This window comes from Petaurus breviceps, unplaced genomic scaffold (assembly GCF_028583685.1).
Source record: "Petaurus breviceps papuanus isolate PSGF00001 unplaced genomic scaffold, PetGlider_PUasm1.0 175, whole genome shotgun sequence".
Taxonomy (NCBI): domain Eukaryota; kingdom Metazoa; phylum Chordata; class Mammalia; order Diprotodontia; family Petauridae; genus Petaurus; species Petaurus breviceps.
In genome coordinates this window covers 59,456,031-59,474,497 of record NW_027185764.1, presented here as the reverse complement: position 1 = coordinate 59,474,497, position 18,467 = coordinate 59,456,031, and the positions used below count along the sequence as shown (strand labels likewise).

At 37.2% G+C, this 18,467-nt stretch overlaps 1 protein-coding gene across 1 annotated transcript in view; it reads left to right on the top strand.

Moving 5' to 3' along the window:
- The window catches only part of ANKRD31 (ankyrin repeat domain 31), a 149,230-nt gene that overhangs the window by 25,785 nt on the left and 104,978 nt on the right, over nt 1-18,467 (top strand). Inside the window, exons 3-7 of the mRNA XM_069085448.1 lie at nt 2,247-2,314; nt 4,412-5,068; nt 10,654-10,913; nt 13,715-13,839; nt 15,874-16,029. Of these exons, the coding sequence (XP_068941549.1) occupies nt 2,247-2,314; nt 4,412-5,068; nt 10,654-10,913; nt 13,715-13,839; nt 15,874-16,029 (1,266 nt within the window). The remainder of the gene's footprint in view (nt 1-2,246; nt 2,315-4,411; nt 5,069-10,653; nt 10,914-13,714; nt 13,840-15,873; nt 16,030-18,467) is intronic.

Here is an 18,467-nt window from a genome sequence, read left to right as displayed (position 1 = left end):
CCTTCCTTCCTTCCTTCCTTCCTTCCTTCCTTCCTTCCTTCCTTCCTCCCTTCTTTCCTCCCTCCCTCTCTTTCTCTCTTTCTTCCTTTCTTTCCCTCCTTTTTTTTTCCTTCTTTCCTTTTTTCCTTCTATGTGACAGACTATTCCAAGAAAAATATTCCAGAACAACCTACCAAGGCTTTTGGGACAGAAATGGGATGGCAGGGAATAAAGTTTTACCATAAGGACAAAACTACTTGTGCTTTAATAAAGTTTTATTTCTCCCCCCTACCAACTGTTGCTGTTATTATAGGATTTGATGCAGAAGATCTTGGATTTCTACAAAGGCCAGAAAAGGTTAGTCTCTTTTGCATCCTAGGCTACCTATATATGGTACAGATTTGGAAGCTAATAGAGAGCATTCATTATTTGGGGCATGGCTCTTATTTTGACAAATTTTAATCAGTTCCTTATGTATCTTTGAAATGAAGCCTTTATAAGATAGGCTTGCAGTAAATATTTTTCCTAGTTAATTGTTTCCTTTTTAGTCTTAGCTGTATTGATTTTATTTGTGCAAAAACTTTTGAATTTTATGTAATCAAAATTGTCAAATTTATCCTCTATGATCCTCTCTATTCTTTGTTTGTTCATGAACTCTTCCCTTTTCCTAAGATATGAAAGATACTTTCTTTCTTGCTCCTTTGATTTGCTTATTATGTGACCTTTGGAGCTTATCTTGGTATATGGTACTAAGGTTAATTCCTGCCATTATTTTATAGTTTTTCCCAGACAGATCTTATTTGTTTTGCTTGACTGTGTATTTGTTACAAGGGTTTTATTTCCCTTTTTATTTTCAATAAGGGGAGGAGTTAAAGGGAACAAAAATAAATAGTTGTTAATTGAAAAAATGATAAAAATAAAACAAAAGGGAACTTGATAAGAGGAATCTAATTTATTCCTTGTCTTTAGGTAGTATCATAACTAAATTATCCTAAAGATAAGATAATTCATCCTTTTTAAATGACTTCCAGAGACTTTAGTAGTAATTAGATGACTAGTTATGTTTCCCCACTGCCTATTGGGAAAATTTTCCTCACCATGTAACTTGGTATATTGAAAGGACCTCTGAGTTCAAGTCCTGGTTCTAATTTAACACATGATCTTTATACAAATCACTTAAACTCTCTGAGCCTCAGACTCCTCATCTCTAAAATGAGGATAATAATACTTGTATTGCTTAGCTCAGTACATGACACCGAGCTACATATCCCAGTCAAGCCTTTGCTTCCTTCTGACTAACTGATTCTGGTTTCTAAACTTTGTTTTACAACCTATTAATTATCTTCATTTATTTTTCTGTCTATTGTGTGATCATAAGCTCATTGACTTAGAGCTAGAGGGGTCCTTAGAGGTCATCTAGTCAAACCCCTGGTTTTATAAATGAGGAAACTGAATCCTAGGAAGGTTAAGTGATTTATTGGAGTCACGGAGGTAAAATATGGGGAGCCTAGATTTGAACTTAGTTCCTGTGGTTCCAGATTGGGCCCTTTTCCCATTATGATCTGCTGCTTCTTTGAAGAAGTATGATTCCAATACTTTGACAAACACAAAATATGTGTTCCCCACCTTGGAGGAACTTAACCTTTCATCAAAGAGACAAATTAGTTGACATCCTCCACAACTTAGTAACAACACCTTTCCTACTTTATTTCCCTCTACTCCCCTGCCAAAGCTCTCTGTTTCAGTCAAACTGCTCTGTTTGCCCTTCCACAATGAGGCTGTTAGCTCTTGCCATTCCCCCTGTTTAGAATTCTGTCTTCCTCTCTGCTTACCCAAACCCAATGCATCCTTCAAGGCTCAGCCCTAATCTTTTCTCCTTCAAGCCTCTTGAAACTATTCACAAGTTACTGGATGATGTTTGATCTGCCTTTCAGCTCTAAAGTTCCATAATTGTCCTTGCCATTCATTTGGTAATAAATCACATACTACTTTGTGACATCTGTTATATTTTTATGTTCATTGTTATTTAACTTTTGTATTGTTATAAACCTGTTCATGTGTTTCCCCAACTAGATTGTAAACTCCCTATGTTCTTTGTATCCTCCACAATGCCTAGCATAGTGTTTTTCATGTAGTAAATAAGATCTTTAATAAAACATAGAATTATAACTTCTATTTTGGAATAGCCTTGAAAGTCTGTAGAATACTCTTTGAAACATTCCCATTGGTGGCAAATCTTCATGGTTTAGACTGGGTTTTAATTTTAGAAAATAGTCCAGAGCAGAGGCGGGGAGCCTTCAGCCTCAAGGCCACGTGTGGCCTTCTAGGTTCTTGGGTGCGGCCTTCTGACTGAGTCCAAGTTTTACAGAACACATCTTTTTATTAAGTGGATTGTTCTATGAAGTTTGGATTCAGCCAAAAGGCCACGCCTGAGGACCTAGGGGGCCTCATGTGGCCTTGAGGCTGCGGGTTCCCCACCCCAGGTCCAGAGTCATTTAGAGACAAGTCCTGTGTAGAAGATCAAAATGAGTATTACCATTTTGGGTCCAAAATGAAGTATGACCACAAAATAAGGGGAGAAAACTGCTAAATGGTGTGAAACAGGCAAATAAAATAGGACTTGAGAGAAGGAAGAGTTTTATGTGGGCTACAGTGTCCTACTCAGAGAGAACCCTCCAAAAGAAGGCTTTATGGAGAAGGTAAGGCTTGAGTTGGACTTTAAAGGATATAGATCAAGATCTAGGTCTTGAATTCTCCATAGGTTTTCCATATCTTTCTGGCTTCATGCTAAGAAACTTCAGTTCTATGAATACATATGGGAATATTTGCAGGTTTCTTATAACAGATGAGGTTATCTGCTTTTCCCCACTCAAGGTGATAGAATATGAGGAGGGGATGGACCACCAATGGATTTATAGTTTTCTTATTACATCAGAGTAGCAAAGTAGGCTGCTATGTGAAAGGCATCCACTTATCAGATGAGAGGACCATGGAAGGTGCACTCATTATTTACCATTCATTTTGAAGACAGTTGCTTCATTCTTTCTTCCATTAATTTGGGATTACTTTTCAAATTTTTCAAAATGCATGTTCTATTCATAGTTGTCTCTATGGAAGGCTCTATATACTTATTTCATTTTCATTGTTTGAAACATTTTTGGAAATGCTATTTTGGAATAGCTTGAAAACCTATAGCACATTCTTTTGAATATTCTCAGTGATGGCAAATATCCATGGCTTGATACTGGATTTGGATTTTTAGGAAATAGCCCAAAGTCATTTGGAACCAAGTCTTGTGCAAAGGTCAAACTGAGTATTATAATTTTTGTTCTAAAATAAAGTATGACCACAAATAATCAGATTGATTGTATATGATAAACTCTGCAGGAAGATTCAAAAAGGGAGATCCAAAAAAATGTTTTGGACAACAGTAGTATTGTTGGAATTTGGTTATCATTTCCCAGGTGACTACTTTGAATGTTTAAATTCATCTGAATGTTTAACCCATGTTTAATGTAACACCAGCTTCAAATGCCTCTCCTGCAGAGACTGTAGAAACTGTTACTATCTTTTAAAGAGGTTTATGAAGCTATTGTTTTATAGCAGAATTACAGAATACTAGATTATGAAAGGGAACTATAGATATCATCTAATTCAGTCCTCTTGTTTTATAATTGAGGAAAAATGGAGGACCATGGGATGGGGGTGAAGTGTTAAGGAAATTGACCAAAGTCACAAAGCTTGTTAGTGGCAGACCTGGAATTAGGTCTTAAGTGTTATAGGTACCTTCTGGTTGTTATCGTTAAGTATCATTATTTGATTATCATCAACTCCTTGTCTGCTTTTTTTTTCTTTGAACCTTTTGCTTTTTGCCTACTTAACATTTCCAGAAGAGAAATATGGATAGAAGAGAAAGTGAAAAGTTTTATGGTTTTGAAAAAAACACAACAAACTTTATTGAGGGAGGAGTAATTGAAATGGGGTTTGGCACCAATGATAATTGAGATTATCTGTTGATTTCAGTTATCCATTGGATGTCCCCCCCACCTCCACCCCGGCCCCATTACCGCATGGAATCAGGACTTGCCTGAAGAGATAATTTGCCCTTTGTGCTATTGAGCCAGGCATTTTCACCTTATATTCACTGCTATGTGCATAATTATTTATCCTAGTAGACAATTACATCCCCATATCTTCTGGATCACTGATAATTTCTGATGGTTGTATAAACTGTTGATTTTTATTAATTGTCCTGTCTATTGTGGGATATGCAATTTAGATAGGAAGAAAATTGTCAAGGGTATGTGTGTGTGTGTGTATGTTTGAGTGGGGTATTTTTTCTAGTATTTACCTATAAAAGTTGAACTGTGGTAAGGTTGTTATAGACTTCTTTTGCATGTGCTATATTGGAACTTCTTTTTGGAATTCATAGGAATTAAGTGATGGAGATGACTCCCCTGAAATTAGCCTACTCTCAGGTGCTGTTATTACAAGTTATGGCACAGTAGAAGTAAAGAAAAAATCATCAAAGAAGCTAGAGGGATCCAGTGTGTTGTCAGAGTCTCTAAAGGAAGTTGCATTGCCTTCAAAAGAAATCAGGGGAGAAGATAGTTCCTGTGAAATGTTGGTGCCCACCACAGAAGACTCTACAGGATTGTCAGAAAGTCTTCTGGCTAAATATCAATTTATAGTGAATAAATTTGAAACTAAAGAGTTACTGAAACCACTGAGTGATTTGGGTACTCCCAAATCAATGTCACCTGTAGATCATTTGCTGATTTGTCAGGAAGATGGTCTGTCAGAAGACATGCAAGAAAATGAAAAAAACAATGCAATACCAGCTGAGTTGCTGACAGCCCTGAACACATTGTCAGAATCTATGGTGGAGTTCAACTGTCAAAGAACGGAAGGAGGTAGTAAGCCCTGTGCTGAGGATGAGTGCTTAGGAACAGAGCCCAGCATTTCTCAAACAGATGATGATTGTACACAAATAGCAGGAATGAATTTTGAATTTCAGCATTCTATTCAGCCATTTGGACAAGGTCCCAAGTTAACTGAGCCTTTGTTCAAGGATATAACAATGCAGCAAGTAAGTGCAAGTTTTAGCCTTTGTATTTTACCTTTTATAGAAGTTAAAGTGACAAGTGACATTGAACACTGACTGTAAGCTAAATTATATTAAAATCTTCTACACTAAATATCAGTATCTCTATGGGGCCAGTGTCATACTGCCTCTGATGCATTGAAACAAAGATGCTCATTAAAAGCTTCCCCAGTCAAAGATCTTTCTTCACTGACCATAAGCTTGACCTAAGGAAAAATTCAAGAAGAGAATAAATGAACAGTTTTCTCCCCACCATGTCGGTGAGGACTTCCTGTTCACTTTCTCCTGGGTAGAAATAAGAGAATTTATGATCAGGATTTTCTCCCGTGGCCTCAGAAAGACATTAACTGTGCTTTTTGGATGTGAAGTGGAGATAAATTAGCTTGCACCATCTCGAGAAACATAGCACATGTTTCCCAGAAAGTAAAAGTTATTTGTACAATTCTCCATAGAGTTAATGGGTTCAAGATTGATTTCAGGGGTAAGAAATCTATGGCCTTCTAGGTCCTTGGGTGCAGCCCTTTGACTGAGTCCACGTCTTACAGAACAAATGCTATTATTAAGGGAATTTGTTCTGTGACATTTGAATTCAGTCAAAGGGCTGTACTTGAGGACTGAGAGGACCATGTGTGGCCTCGAGGCCGCAGGTTCCCCACCCCTGAACTTTAGATCAATTCATGGATGATAGAACCATAATGATAATGGGAGAAAGCACGGAATAGTAGTAAGAACACTGGATTTGAGATCAGGAGACCTAGGTTTGAATCCTAGTTCTGCTACTTATCACCTGTATGACCTCAGGCAAGTCACTGAACCTCCCTGGACCTCAGTGTCCTCTTCTTTAAAATGAAGAGGTTGAGCTAGAAGGTCTCTCAGGCCCCTTCCAGGTTTAAGTATGATTTTGAGTTTTATAATGCCATAATTTGCTGTTGAGGAGACACAGATCACACTTTGGAGTCAGTCAGCAGAGTATCCACTCTCATATAAAGAGAGTGTCTTTTATATATTACAAAGTATCTTTCACATAAAGAAGCTCATGATGCTATTGTGAAAAATAAAATATGAGGCTGGATTAACTTTTGATCTGACATATCATAGGAGCAGTTCTCAAACTTTTGGGTTCTGGCTATTCTTACACTCTTTAAAATTATGGAGGACCCTAAAGAGCTTTTGTTTTTGAGGGTTTTAGGTATTGATATTTATGGTATTAGAAATTAACACAAAAATTTAAAAAATATTTTTCAATTCATTTTAAATTATAATAATGAATTAATTACATGTTATAATATTTTTATGAAAAATAACTGTATTTTCTGAAAAAGCAATAGGGACATTGTTTTACTTGTTTTTATAAAACTCTCTAATGTCTGACTTAATAGAAGACAGATGGATTCTCATCTTTGCTTCTGTAATCAACATGTTGCAATATGTTGTTTGCTTGAAGTATGTTTGGCCTTACATAGATATGTAGTTGGAAAAGAGAAAAGTATTTTACTATGCAAATAATTTCTTAGTATTATTATGAAAATAGTTTTTACCATGAAGAACCCCTGAGGATCTACCATGGATCCTCAAACTATTTGGAAAACCTCTGTATTATAGCATTTAGTAGAATCTACACATGTATCTCTGCATGAAACAGTTCTCTATCTTCACTTGCCCTTTTAATCTCTATAACCCAATGCTGTATAACGTTAAAGGAATGTAGAATGTGATCCTACTTTTACTGGACATTCCTTTTGAAATTTAAGACTGCTACTATGTCTATCTTACCCTAAACTTTTTTCTGATATTTTCAAATGTATATCATGCATTTACATAATGTTTTGCAACATATTTGTATCTTTTTTTACTTTATCATATGCTTTATTAACTTCTAGTTTACATTATTCATTTCCTCAAGATTTTGAGTTACAAATTTTCTCCCCATTTTTCCCCTACCCACCACCCTAAAATATTCCCTCCTCCAATCTGCTCTCTCCCTTATCTTCTCCCATACACCCTCTGACTTTCCAGTAGGGCACAGAGAATCTCTATGACCCAGTGCCTGTATGTCTTATTACTCAGTTACATGTAAAATAATATTAATAATAGTGTGTATATATACATATATATATTTTAGACATTTGATTTTAAAACTTTCAATTCCAGATTCATTCCCTTCCTCCCTTGTCACCCACCCCTACTGGGAAGATAAGCAGTTCAGTATAGGTTGTACATGTGTAGCTATGCAAAACATTTTCATAGTGGATATATTGTAAAAGACTGACTGTATTCCCCTCCCTCATATCCCACCTCCCACTTGTTCTATTCTCTACTTTGATCCTGTCCCTTTTCAAAAGTGGGTGCTTCCAACTTCCCTCCCCCCCAGCCTGCCCACCCTTCCATCATCCCCCTTCTTATCCCCTTCCCCCCTACTCTCCTATAGGGTTAGATACCCTATTTAGTGTGTATGTCATTCCCTCCCTAAGCTGAATTCAGTGAGAATAAGATTGACTCATTCCCTTTTGCCTTCCTGTTCTTCCCCTCCACTGTAACAGTTTTCCCTTGTCTCTTCTATATGAGATAGTTTACCCCATTCTGTCTATCCCCATCTCCTCTCATTATATTCCTATCTCACCTCTTCATTTCACTTTTTAAGTATCATCCCTTCCTGTTAAATTGGTCCTGTGCCCTCTATGTATACCTGTACACATATATACACACACTTACATATGTATTCATACTCCCATATACCCTCCTATACACACACACACACACACATTTTTATTTCCTTCAACTATTCTCATACTGAGGAAAGTTTCATAAGTTACAATTATTGTTTTTCCATGTAGGGATGTAAATAGTTCAACTTTGATAAGTTCCTTATGATTTCTTTTCCCTGTTTGCCTTCTCATGCTTCTCTTCCTTCTTATATCTGAATGTCAGATTTTCTATTCAACTCTGTTTTTTTTCATCAAGAATGCTTGAAATTCCTCTATTCCATTGAACGACCATATTTTCCCCTGAAACATGATACTCATTTTTGCTGGGGTAGGTGATTCTTGGTTTTAATCCCAGCTCCTTTGACCTCTGGAATATCATATTCCAAGCCCTTTGCTCCCTCAGTGTAGAAGCTGTTAGGTGCTGGGTTATCCTGATTGTGTTTCCACAATATTCAAATTGTTTCTTCCTGACTGCTTGTAATATTTTCTCCTTGATCTGGGAGCTCCTGAACCTGGCTATCATATTCCTAGGAGTTTTCTTTTTGGGATCTTCTTCAAGAGGTGATCGGTGGATTCTTTCAACCTCTATTTTGCCCTCTGCTTCTAAAACATCAAGGCAATAAGAATTTCTTGAAGGATGATTTCTAGGTTCTTTTTTTGATCATGGCTTTCAGGTAGTCCAATACTTTTAAAATTATCTCTCCTGGATCTATTTTCCAGGTTTTCCCCATGAGATATTTCACATTGCCTTCTATTTTTTTCATTTGTTTGGATCTGTTTAATAGTATCTTCATTTCTCATAAAGTCACTAGCTTCCATTTGCTACAATCTAATTCTGAAGGAATGAATCTCTTCAGTGACCTTTTGAGATTCTTTTTCCATCTGGCAAATTTGGCTTTTTAAGGTATTCTTCTCCTCATTGCCTTTTTGAGCCTCTTTTGCCATTTGAGTTAGTCTGTTTTTTAAGGTGTTATTTTCCTCAGTCAGGTTGTTGACTCTCATTTTGTAATTTTCTTGCATCGTTCTCATTTCTCTTCCCAATTTTTCCTTCACTTCTCTTATTTGGTTTATAAAATCCTTCTTAAGGTCCTTTATGGCCTGTAAATAGCTTGTATTTTTCTTGGGAGCTTTTGGTGCAGTAATTCTGACTTCACTGTCTTCCTCCTGTTCCATGCTTTGATCATTTTTGTCACCAAAATAGGAGTGTAAAGTTGGATTGCTCTGTTTGCTTTGCTTTCTTTGCTTGCTGATGTTGCCACTCAATTACTTGACTTCTGAGCTTTTTTTTTTAAATTTTAAAGCAATTAGGGTTAAGTAACTTGCTGTATCAGCAATGCCATATTCACAATGCCTATAGAGATTACAAATATGCTGATATAATTATCCATCACAAAATATGTCATGTTTGCCATATGGGGAAATAAACTAGAAAATTTATTAAGATACCAAAAGACTGAGTCCCAAAACCAAAAAGTGAAAGCCATCAGAGTAGTTATGATATTGGCACAGGTAGATAAAGTAGAAAGCACCCACATTTTCAAGCCTTTAAAACAGAACAGGCTACCTCAGGCAAAGGTCCTCCTCTCCCCACTCACAGCAACCACCCAGCACCCTGGAAGCGGGCTCCCAGCAGCTCCGGCCCCTGGCAGTCCTCAGCAGGAGTCCTTAGCAGAAAGTCCTGCTCCCAGCAGCTCCGGCCCCTGGCAGTCCTCAGCAGGAGTCCTAACTCAAAAAAAAAAAAAAAAAGGCAACCGCCGCCAACTGCCAACTGCAGGACCGTTAGCTCGGCTTTTCACTTTCTCTTGCTCTGCTATGTCAGCACGTCCATGGGGCATGGGAGATCTTTAAATCCCATAACCCTTACACTTGCTCCAGGTTACACAGCCAGGTGTTTCTGGGTGGGTGCTAAGTGTCTGAGCCCGGATTCAATCCCAGGTCATCCCAACTCTGGGGCTGGTGCTCTTACTCGCTGTGCTACCTGGCCGCTCCGACTTTTGAGCTTTTTGCCACAGTAGGACTCTGCTACCAGACAGGGGAACTTTGTCCCAAATTGCTGGGGTTTTCTCAGCTGCTGACACTATTAGTTTGGTGCCCGCTCTGAAGCCTCCACACTCTCTGGCAAGCTGATCACACACCCCAGGACCTCTACCCTAGACCGTAATCCAGATCCAATCTGGTTAAAGCAAGAGTGATTACTCCTCAGACTGGTCGCTTGGTTCCCCCTACAATCTGCAAGCCAGGAGCTGAAGCTGCCACGTGGCAGGGGCTGCACAGCCGCAGTGCCTCAGCGGCTTCTCCCTCCAGGGGATAAAGGTCAGACCACACTCTCGAACTACCAGATCCCAAAGTCCAGACTGTACTGACCTCTTACGTTGTCCTTAGCATCTATGTGTTGATAATTCTGGAAATCACCACAGCTGCTGGTGATCTGAAGTCCCTCCAGCTGGTGGCTGGTCAGGCTGCCCTGAGGCTAAAACCTCTGGTTCAGCTGGGGCTGGGGTCAGCACCCAGAGCACTGTGCTAGCTACTCCTTGCCAGCCTGCTGGGCTGTCCTCAGCTGGAGGTTAGCTTCTCTGTGTCATTTTGTGTGTTCTGGAGCTCCAAAGTTTGTTCAGAATCACCTTTTACATGAATTGGAGGAGTTAGAAGCCGGAGCAGCATGGAAGTCCTATTTTTATTCCGCCATCTTGACTCCGCCCCCAACATATTTGTATCTTTAAGTACATCTGTGCACATACTTTTACTTTGTAAAGAACATTATGGTTTTGTTATTAACAGGGAAATTAAAATTATACTTGCTTTCTTTCAGGATTTTCTTTAAGAGTTTTCAGTATTATTTATGTCTCTGCCTCTTTTCTCTTTTAGGATAAAGAAGATCCAATTTCATTTGGACAGGAAACCTTAGCACATCAAAATGTTGTTTACCTTGATGGGTTTAGTAAAGAAGGGGATTTAAATTCCATGGAAACTAATACAGTCATGGAAACTTCATATATATTAAGGAGATCAGCTAGATTGAAAACAGTAAGAGCAGGAGCTACCCCTAAGAATGTAGATGAGCCATATAAAATTCCAGAAGAGATTCTACAGAAAATAGACAGTACACTTCCAACTGAATATTTCAGGTATATTTTCAAATTATGAGTTTTTGTTGTTTTCTGTTTTTGGCTCTTTTTTCCCTATGTACTAGACCAGCCTTACAAATAACTGCCCTTGAGGATGAAAAGTTTTTAGTGGGTTCAAAGTAAAACAACAACAACATTGTTTTATTTACTTTTTCTATTTATATTGTGATTAGAGAGTAGCCTGGAGTAGTATATGTAGAGAGAGGTGGGCCTCAAAGCCAGAAAGACCTGGGTTCTAGTCCTGACTCTAAACACAATGACCATGTGAACTTGAGCAAGTCAGTTAGCGTCTTTGTGCTCTAGGCCACTTTTTTTCTTCATTTTTCAAATATTTTATTTTTTTCCAATTACAAATAAAACATTTTTAACATTAATTGTTTTTTTTAAACGTAGTTCCAAATTCTCTCTCCTCCCCCCTCATTTGGAAGGAAAGTGATTTGATATATATATGTCTATATGTGTATATATATGTATATATTCCCTTCAAATACTGAGAAAAGTTTCATAAGGTACAATTATTGTTTTTCCATGTAGGAATGTGAATAGTTCAACTTTGATAAGTTCCTTATGATTTCTTTTCCCTGTTTACCTTCTCATTCTTCTCTTGCTTCTTGTATCTGAATGTCAAATTTTCTATTCAACTCCGTTTTTTTCAGCAAGAATGCTTGAAAGTCCTCTATTTCACTGAATGACCATATTTTCCCCTGAAACATGATACTCAGTTTTGCTGGGTATGTGACTCTTGGTTTTAATCCCAGCTCCTTTGCCCTCCGGAATATCACATTCCAAGCCCTTCGATCCCTCAGTGTAGAAGCTGCCAGATCCTGGGTTATCCCGATTGTGTTTCCACAATATTCAAATTGTTTCTTCCTGGCTTGTAATATTCTCTCCTTAATCTGGGAATCCCAAAACCTGGCTATAATATTCCTAGGAGTTTTTTTGGGGGGGATCTTTTTCCGGAGGTGATGGGTGGATTCTTTCAACCTCTATTTTTTCCTCTGGTTCTAAAACATCAGGGCAGTTTTCTTTGAGAACTTCCTGGAGAGTGATTTCTGGGTTCTTTTTTTGATCATGGCTTTCAGGTAGTCCAATAATTTTTAAATTATCTCTCCTGGATCTATTTTCCAGGTCAGTGGTTTTTCCTATGAGATATTTCACATTGCCTTCTATTCTTTCATTTGTTTGGATCTGTTTAACAGCATCTTGATTTCTCATAAAGTCATTAGCTTCCATTTGCTCCAATCTAATTCTGAAGCAATGATTCTCTTTATTGAGCTTTTGAGATTCTTTTTCTATCTGGCAAATTTGGCTTTTAAGGCATTCTTCTCCTCATTGCCTTTTTGAGCCTCTTTTGCCATTTGAGTTAGTCTATTTTTTAAGGTATGATTTTCTTCAATCAGGCTGTTGACTCTCCTTTTGTAATTTTCTTGCATTGTTCTCATTTCTCTTCCCAGTTTTTCCTCCACTTCTCTTATCTGCTTCTTCCCAATTCTGATTTTTAAGAAATTATTTTCTTTAGTGAGCTTTTTACCTCTTTTTCCATTTGGCCAATTCTGCTTTTTAAAGAGTTCTTTTTTCAGTGAATTTTTATATCTTTTTTTATATTTAAACAATTATACTTTTTAGGGAATACTTCTCTTCACTGGATTTTTGTGCCATTTTTACCATTTGGCCTGTCCTGTTTTTTAAGGTGTTATTTTTTTCAGGTTTTTTTTTTTTTTGGTAACATCTTTACCAGGTTATTGACTCTTTTTCATGATTTTCTTGCATCACTCTCATTTCTTTTCCCAATTTTTCTTCTATCTCTCTTATGTAATTTTAAAAATTCCTTCTCTTCTCTCCTGGCATGTGCTCTTATCTATGAGCAATCACAAGCCCTCTTTTCTGTCTTGGAACTTCAGCCAAAGTCCCCACTCTTGTTAGTTCTCCTCCTTGCCAGGGGACTGCAACCTGAAACTATGTATGGGCAAAGCAAGAGTCCTGCTCCCAGTACCAGCAAAGAGTGCCCTGCATTCTCCTTCTGACCAGTTGTCTGACCCCCTTACTTTCTATGGACTGAGAGCTCTAGAAAGACCACTGCCAATACAGTCACCTCAAAGTCTCCTACTGACTTGCCTGTATTCCATCCTTCCCCTCGTGAGATATATCTTTCCTACTGACCTTCCAAGTTGTCTTGGGCTGAAAAATTATTTCACCTCATCCTTTTGTTGCTTCTACCACTACAGAATTTATTTTTTAATATTGTTTAGTGGTGAATTTGGGAGAACTCAGGCAAATCCTGCCTTTACTCTGCCATCTTGGCTCTACCCCCCTCCAGTATTAATATAGGCCACTTTCTAGGTTGAAGTTGCAGAGGAGCTGTTGAGCTGCATTAGTAGAAGGAGTTTCCAACACCAGTAAAATCCTAAGTTCAGTCTCTATCTTTGTGTTGATATTGTATTCCATGCTGCAGATAGATTGGCTTCTTTTCATTGAGAATGGAGCTTTAGAACAAAGATTAGGGGATAATGATAACACAGAAGAGTGAGCTTCCCTTGGTAGATGAATTCAACCCAGTTGAGGGTGGAAGAATGCCTACAATTTTGTGAACAGACTAGAACTTAGGAATATAGCAGGGGAGCTTAGGAAGACTGTTTTTGTTTTCTGAGAGATTCTTTCCTGCCTTGCTTTTAAAGCACATTAGTCGACTTACTTTAAGCTTTGACATTTCTACCGAAATCTAGTGTGATAACCTCAATGTTGCTTATAAAGAAGAGAAGGATTACGTTAATGTTTTTTTAAAATCACATTCCTTTTCCTAGAACACAAGATTCTGCTTTTCAGAATAATAGTGATGAGAAGTCTGTGGAACGGAGCAAAAAACAGGTTTTATCTGCTTATAGATATGATGAACAGATAAGAAAGAACAGAAGAACTGCAAAAACCAGTAAGTTTCATTTTGAATATTTGTTTGCCAAAATGACCTGCTTCTGACAGAATGGTCGGTCACAGACCCCTTTTTAAGAGCAGTAGGATTTAGTAGTAAGTCACATTTTCCCCTCCTGTTGTGGTGTTACAAGCCATGCAAGCTCCACACTTTTTACCTATCTCCCTTCTACCCTCCCCCTCCCCCCATTCTTTCAGAAAAGAAAATTTCTAAGTATTCACAGAGTAGATAGTATTAGGCCATAGTTCACATAAAAGCAACCTCAGGTATTTTAAAATAGCAACAGAGAATACTGGTTAGTATCAAATCAAGGTTAAGTGTGGTGGTACTTAGCTACTGTTAATGGCAGCAGAAGCACTTATATGCTTAGGTACCATGGGATGATTTGAAATCTGGTAGTGGACTCTGGGAAATTCATCTAAAAAGCCTCTCTGTTCAGTTGAGTTGCCATTCTGAAAGTAAAAGACATTCATTGATTGAGACAGGAAGTGTGGTAGGACCTTGGAGAACTGACTCAAGGGTTATTAGGAGTATCAGTTTAGGAATTCAGTTAAGGCTTCATATCCTCAGAGATAGGAAGACTATATTTTATCATTCAAAGTAAAATGGAAAATTGAAGTAACACACTTAGTGTTCCTTCCACTAGGATTAGAAGTCAGATTTGTCCCTTGTATTAGGGTCTGGGCCTGTGAAACGAGATAATATTTGTAGTGTGCTTTGCAAATGCTAGCTATTATGATGATGGTTTAGCTGCTGACAGTACTTCTTCACTACTTAAGAAAAAGAGGTTTATTTTCTTTGTGAATGTTTTAGAAATTAATCTTACATTTTCTCGGGGACCTTTGAGGGATTTTCTTTTGCTACATAATGAGAGGCAGCATCACATAAGGAATAGAAGTATGGCCTTGCAATCAAGACGATCTGGATTTGAGTTCTGACTGACACATATTATCTGTGTGACCATGGGCAAGTCACTTAACCTCTCACTGCCTCCAGGATGCTCTGTGAAAGTATGTTACAAATGAGTTGCTAATATGCATTGGTAGAGGAGTTTCTACACTGAAAGTTCCTTTTATGAAATCACAAGTCTTGATCCAAATAAATGAAAGAATGTAGAATAGCTTGTTATTATGTAGAGGTGTAACTTTCAATTAATGATTTAAACATTTAAGAAAAGAAATTCTCATTCTCCTCCTGATGCATAGACTTTACAGAGACTTTTACAATTTACAAAAAAAAGCCACTGAAAATAGCTTATAGCTGGGCAATATAGTGGGTAGAAAGAGTGTTGGGCCTGTAGCTAGAAAGACTCTTCTTCCTGAGTTCAAACCTGCCTCAGACACTTACTAGCTTTGTGACCCTGGACAAATCACTTAACATTTTTTGCCTCAGTTTTTCATTTGTAAATTGAGCTGGAGGAGGAAGTGGTTAACCACTCTAGTATTTTTGCCAAGAAAACCCCAAAAAGGGTCATGAAGAGTTTCACATGACTGAAAAAATGACTCAACAATAACAACAGGAATTGGTAAAAGAACTTAAATTTTTCCAAACTAAACATGTTTGATTTATTTATTAGCAATATGAAAATAACTAGAATATTAGAAAGTAACTAAATTTAATATGTAAATGTATATGTTTTTAAGCACAATACATTTATTGTCTTGTATAGGTAAATTCCATGAAAGTATCTTATGTCCCTGGATTTTTGTAAATATGTGCAATATATCACGGATAAAATCACTTTAAAAATTATTCCTTTTATCATCATTTTTCTCATCCTCATTATGATAACAAGTAAATGCAAGAATATTTTCAAAGAGCAGAAGAAACTCACTGAAATAGAATAAACCAGTTCTTTTAAAGTATCTGACTCAAGAACAGGGTAGATCCATTCCAGACTGTCTGACCTGGGTTCTGTAATTGTGTATGTTAACTCCTTCAACCCACTTTTTGCCCTCTGATATTAAAACAGCACAGTGGTTATTTTTGTCTCTGAGAAATTTGGTATTTTTTTTTCTTTTTCTCTGCCTACAGGAAAAAGTCATAGGAACATATCAAAACTTTCAAGTATTAATCGAAGAGACATCTATGGAGAATCACCTCTGCATAAAGCCGCTCAGGCAGATGATTCAACTCTTGTCAAGAAATATATAAAACTAGGTGGAAATGTAAACTTGGCAGATTATGCTGGTAAGTTTTCTCATCAAGCCAAGCCAAGACTCAGGGCTCCTGCCGTGCTTCATGGCTCGTCGTTCTTGTTGAATCATATGACATATGACCTCTCCCCTCAAGGATCTTACAGACTAGTGTGAGGTGGTAGATAAAGCAGAGATAGAATCATAAATATAATATTAAATGGAAGTTGAAAAACTCAAGGCAGGGTTCATGAATTTCTGCAGATGAGGCAAAGCTGAAAATTGATGTTATATCCCTTACTTTTTGTCAGAATTTTCTGGAGAGTTTTCTAAATTGTCTACTTACATTTGAGAGACTAGGTTTAGAATATCCAGGAATAGTACTTTGTGGTGTTGTGGAAAGAGAACTGTATCTAGAGTCAGAGGGTCCAGCTCTTCTCAAGTTCAAACCCTAAATTTGAACATAGGTTCAAATATTAAATCTACTATAATGTCACCTTGGGAAAATCACCTATCCTTTCTGGGCCTTAGTTTCCCGTGTGTAAAATGAGAAAATTGAACTAGATGATCTCTAAGGTTCCTTTTAGCTCTAAAGCCATAATGTGTATCAAGGGCAAAATTTTTTGATTACTTCATCTTTTAAAAGCAGCTACTTAGGAAAAGGTAACCAAGGACGTTCCACAAATAAAACCTTCCCCAGGCAGTTATTCTTTAGGTAATAATAATGATCAAGCACAACAACAACCACAAAACCCCCAGGTTTTTTTTTCTGTTACAGCTATAAAATTATGTTAACTGTACAGTATTGTTTGCCCTGATTTCTAGTATGATTTAAGATTTTTTGTCTCTGAGCCATTGTTTTCAGAGAAACCATAGTTTTGTACTTTTGAAAATCATATTTTTCTTATTCAACAAAACTGAGCTTGTTATCTTACCTAAATTGATGCTACTAATGAATTTGTGTTATATCTTACATCCTTTCTTAGTGTCTGAAAGTCTTCTTGCAGCCATCTTGGGCTCCACTTCACCACAGATTGTTTTTCCACTTATATAGATGCTTGATGGAATGGTTTGGTGCTCCTCACCTGGGATTTCTGGACCTGGAATCTGGTGGCCTTAGTTCAAATCTGACCTTAGACACTTAACTATGTCTGACTAGACAAGTCATTTAGCCTCTATTTGCCTCAGTTTCTTCATATATAAAATAGGAATAATAATATCACCTACCTAGCAGGGTTGTTGTGAAGATAAAATGAGTACTATTTGTAAAGTGCTTTACGAACTTTAATAGTATTATCTTTCCCATTAACATAGATAGTTCTTTATTCTGTCTGTGTAAAAAGCCTTATTAGCTGAAGATGATTTGAATATTACACAATATGTTTAGACTTGGAGGTAATCCATGATATGTTTCTTAAACAAAAATAGCAATTTGTTGAATGGTCTTTTTGTTCTCTCCAAATCATAGGAACTAAAACTGGCATGTGACAAGATCCATGTATTCATGCAGTTAGTAGTCTAACACAAGTAATACAGCACAAGGGAGGGGTCCAAGACTTATCATGACCACCACCAAATAGTTAATATGTTTTTAAAAATAGAAAAGTAAAATTTCATCTAAGATTTTAGAGTTAGATCACTGCGTACACAATAGGAAATATTCAGATGATTAATACATTTAGGAGGCAAACTTTGAATTTGAATAATGCAAACCAAAAGTGCATAAGGAAAAAAGGATTAGAAACAATAATGATCTTTAGCAAATAATGACTAGCTCACAACTGACAGAACATCAGAAATACATTGAGAGTATCATTACACAAGTGAACACGTATGAAAATATCAGTCTGCTCTGTCCCACAGCATACAAGTTAATAACTTTACACAGCATGCAAGAGCAAACCAGCTAGTGACTTATTCCTACCCTGCTTTCACCACCACTCTATTCTGAACCTAATCATACTATATTACTACCTCAGTTTGTATATTTTATATCAAAATTCATTTCACTCAGTAATGGTGAATAATACATTCTATTTACATTATTTAAAAATCAGCATTAAAAGATACATATACCAAGAAGTCACCACATAATAAAATATAAAAGTGCATTTTTTTGGCTAGCATCACCCAGAGAAATTGTGGGTAGGATGAGGGATGAGAGTATTTCCTCTCTAGTGATTATCCCCTAAGACATGGGGGAAAAAACTTTCTTTTTTTCTACTGAACCCTTCCTCCACAGGGTGCTCTTTAGTGCACAACCTGTCCCTCATGGAAAATTAAAATCTTGTCTGTTGTGTTATACATAGTCAGAAAGACTGACAGACCAGTTCCAATGTCCTTCAGTCAGATCAAGGGAGATTAATAGGATCTAGAGATCTGAGTCAAGGAAATAGTATCAGAATAGGAAACTAAGAAAATTTGACCAGTGAGAACCTCAAAGCTGGAAGGAGCATCTTAAACTATCTACTAGTCCAACCTCTATCTGAAAAA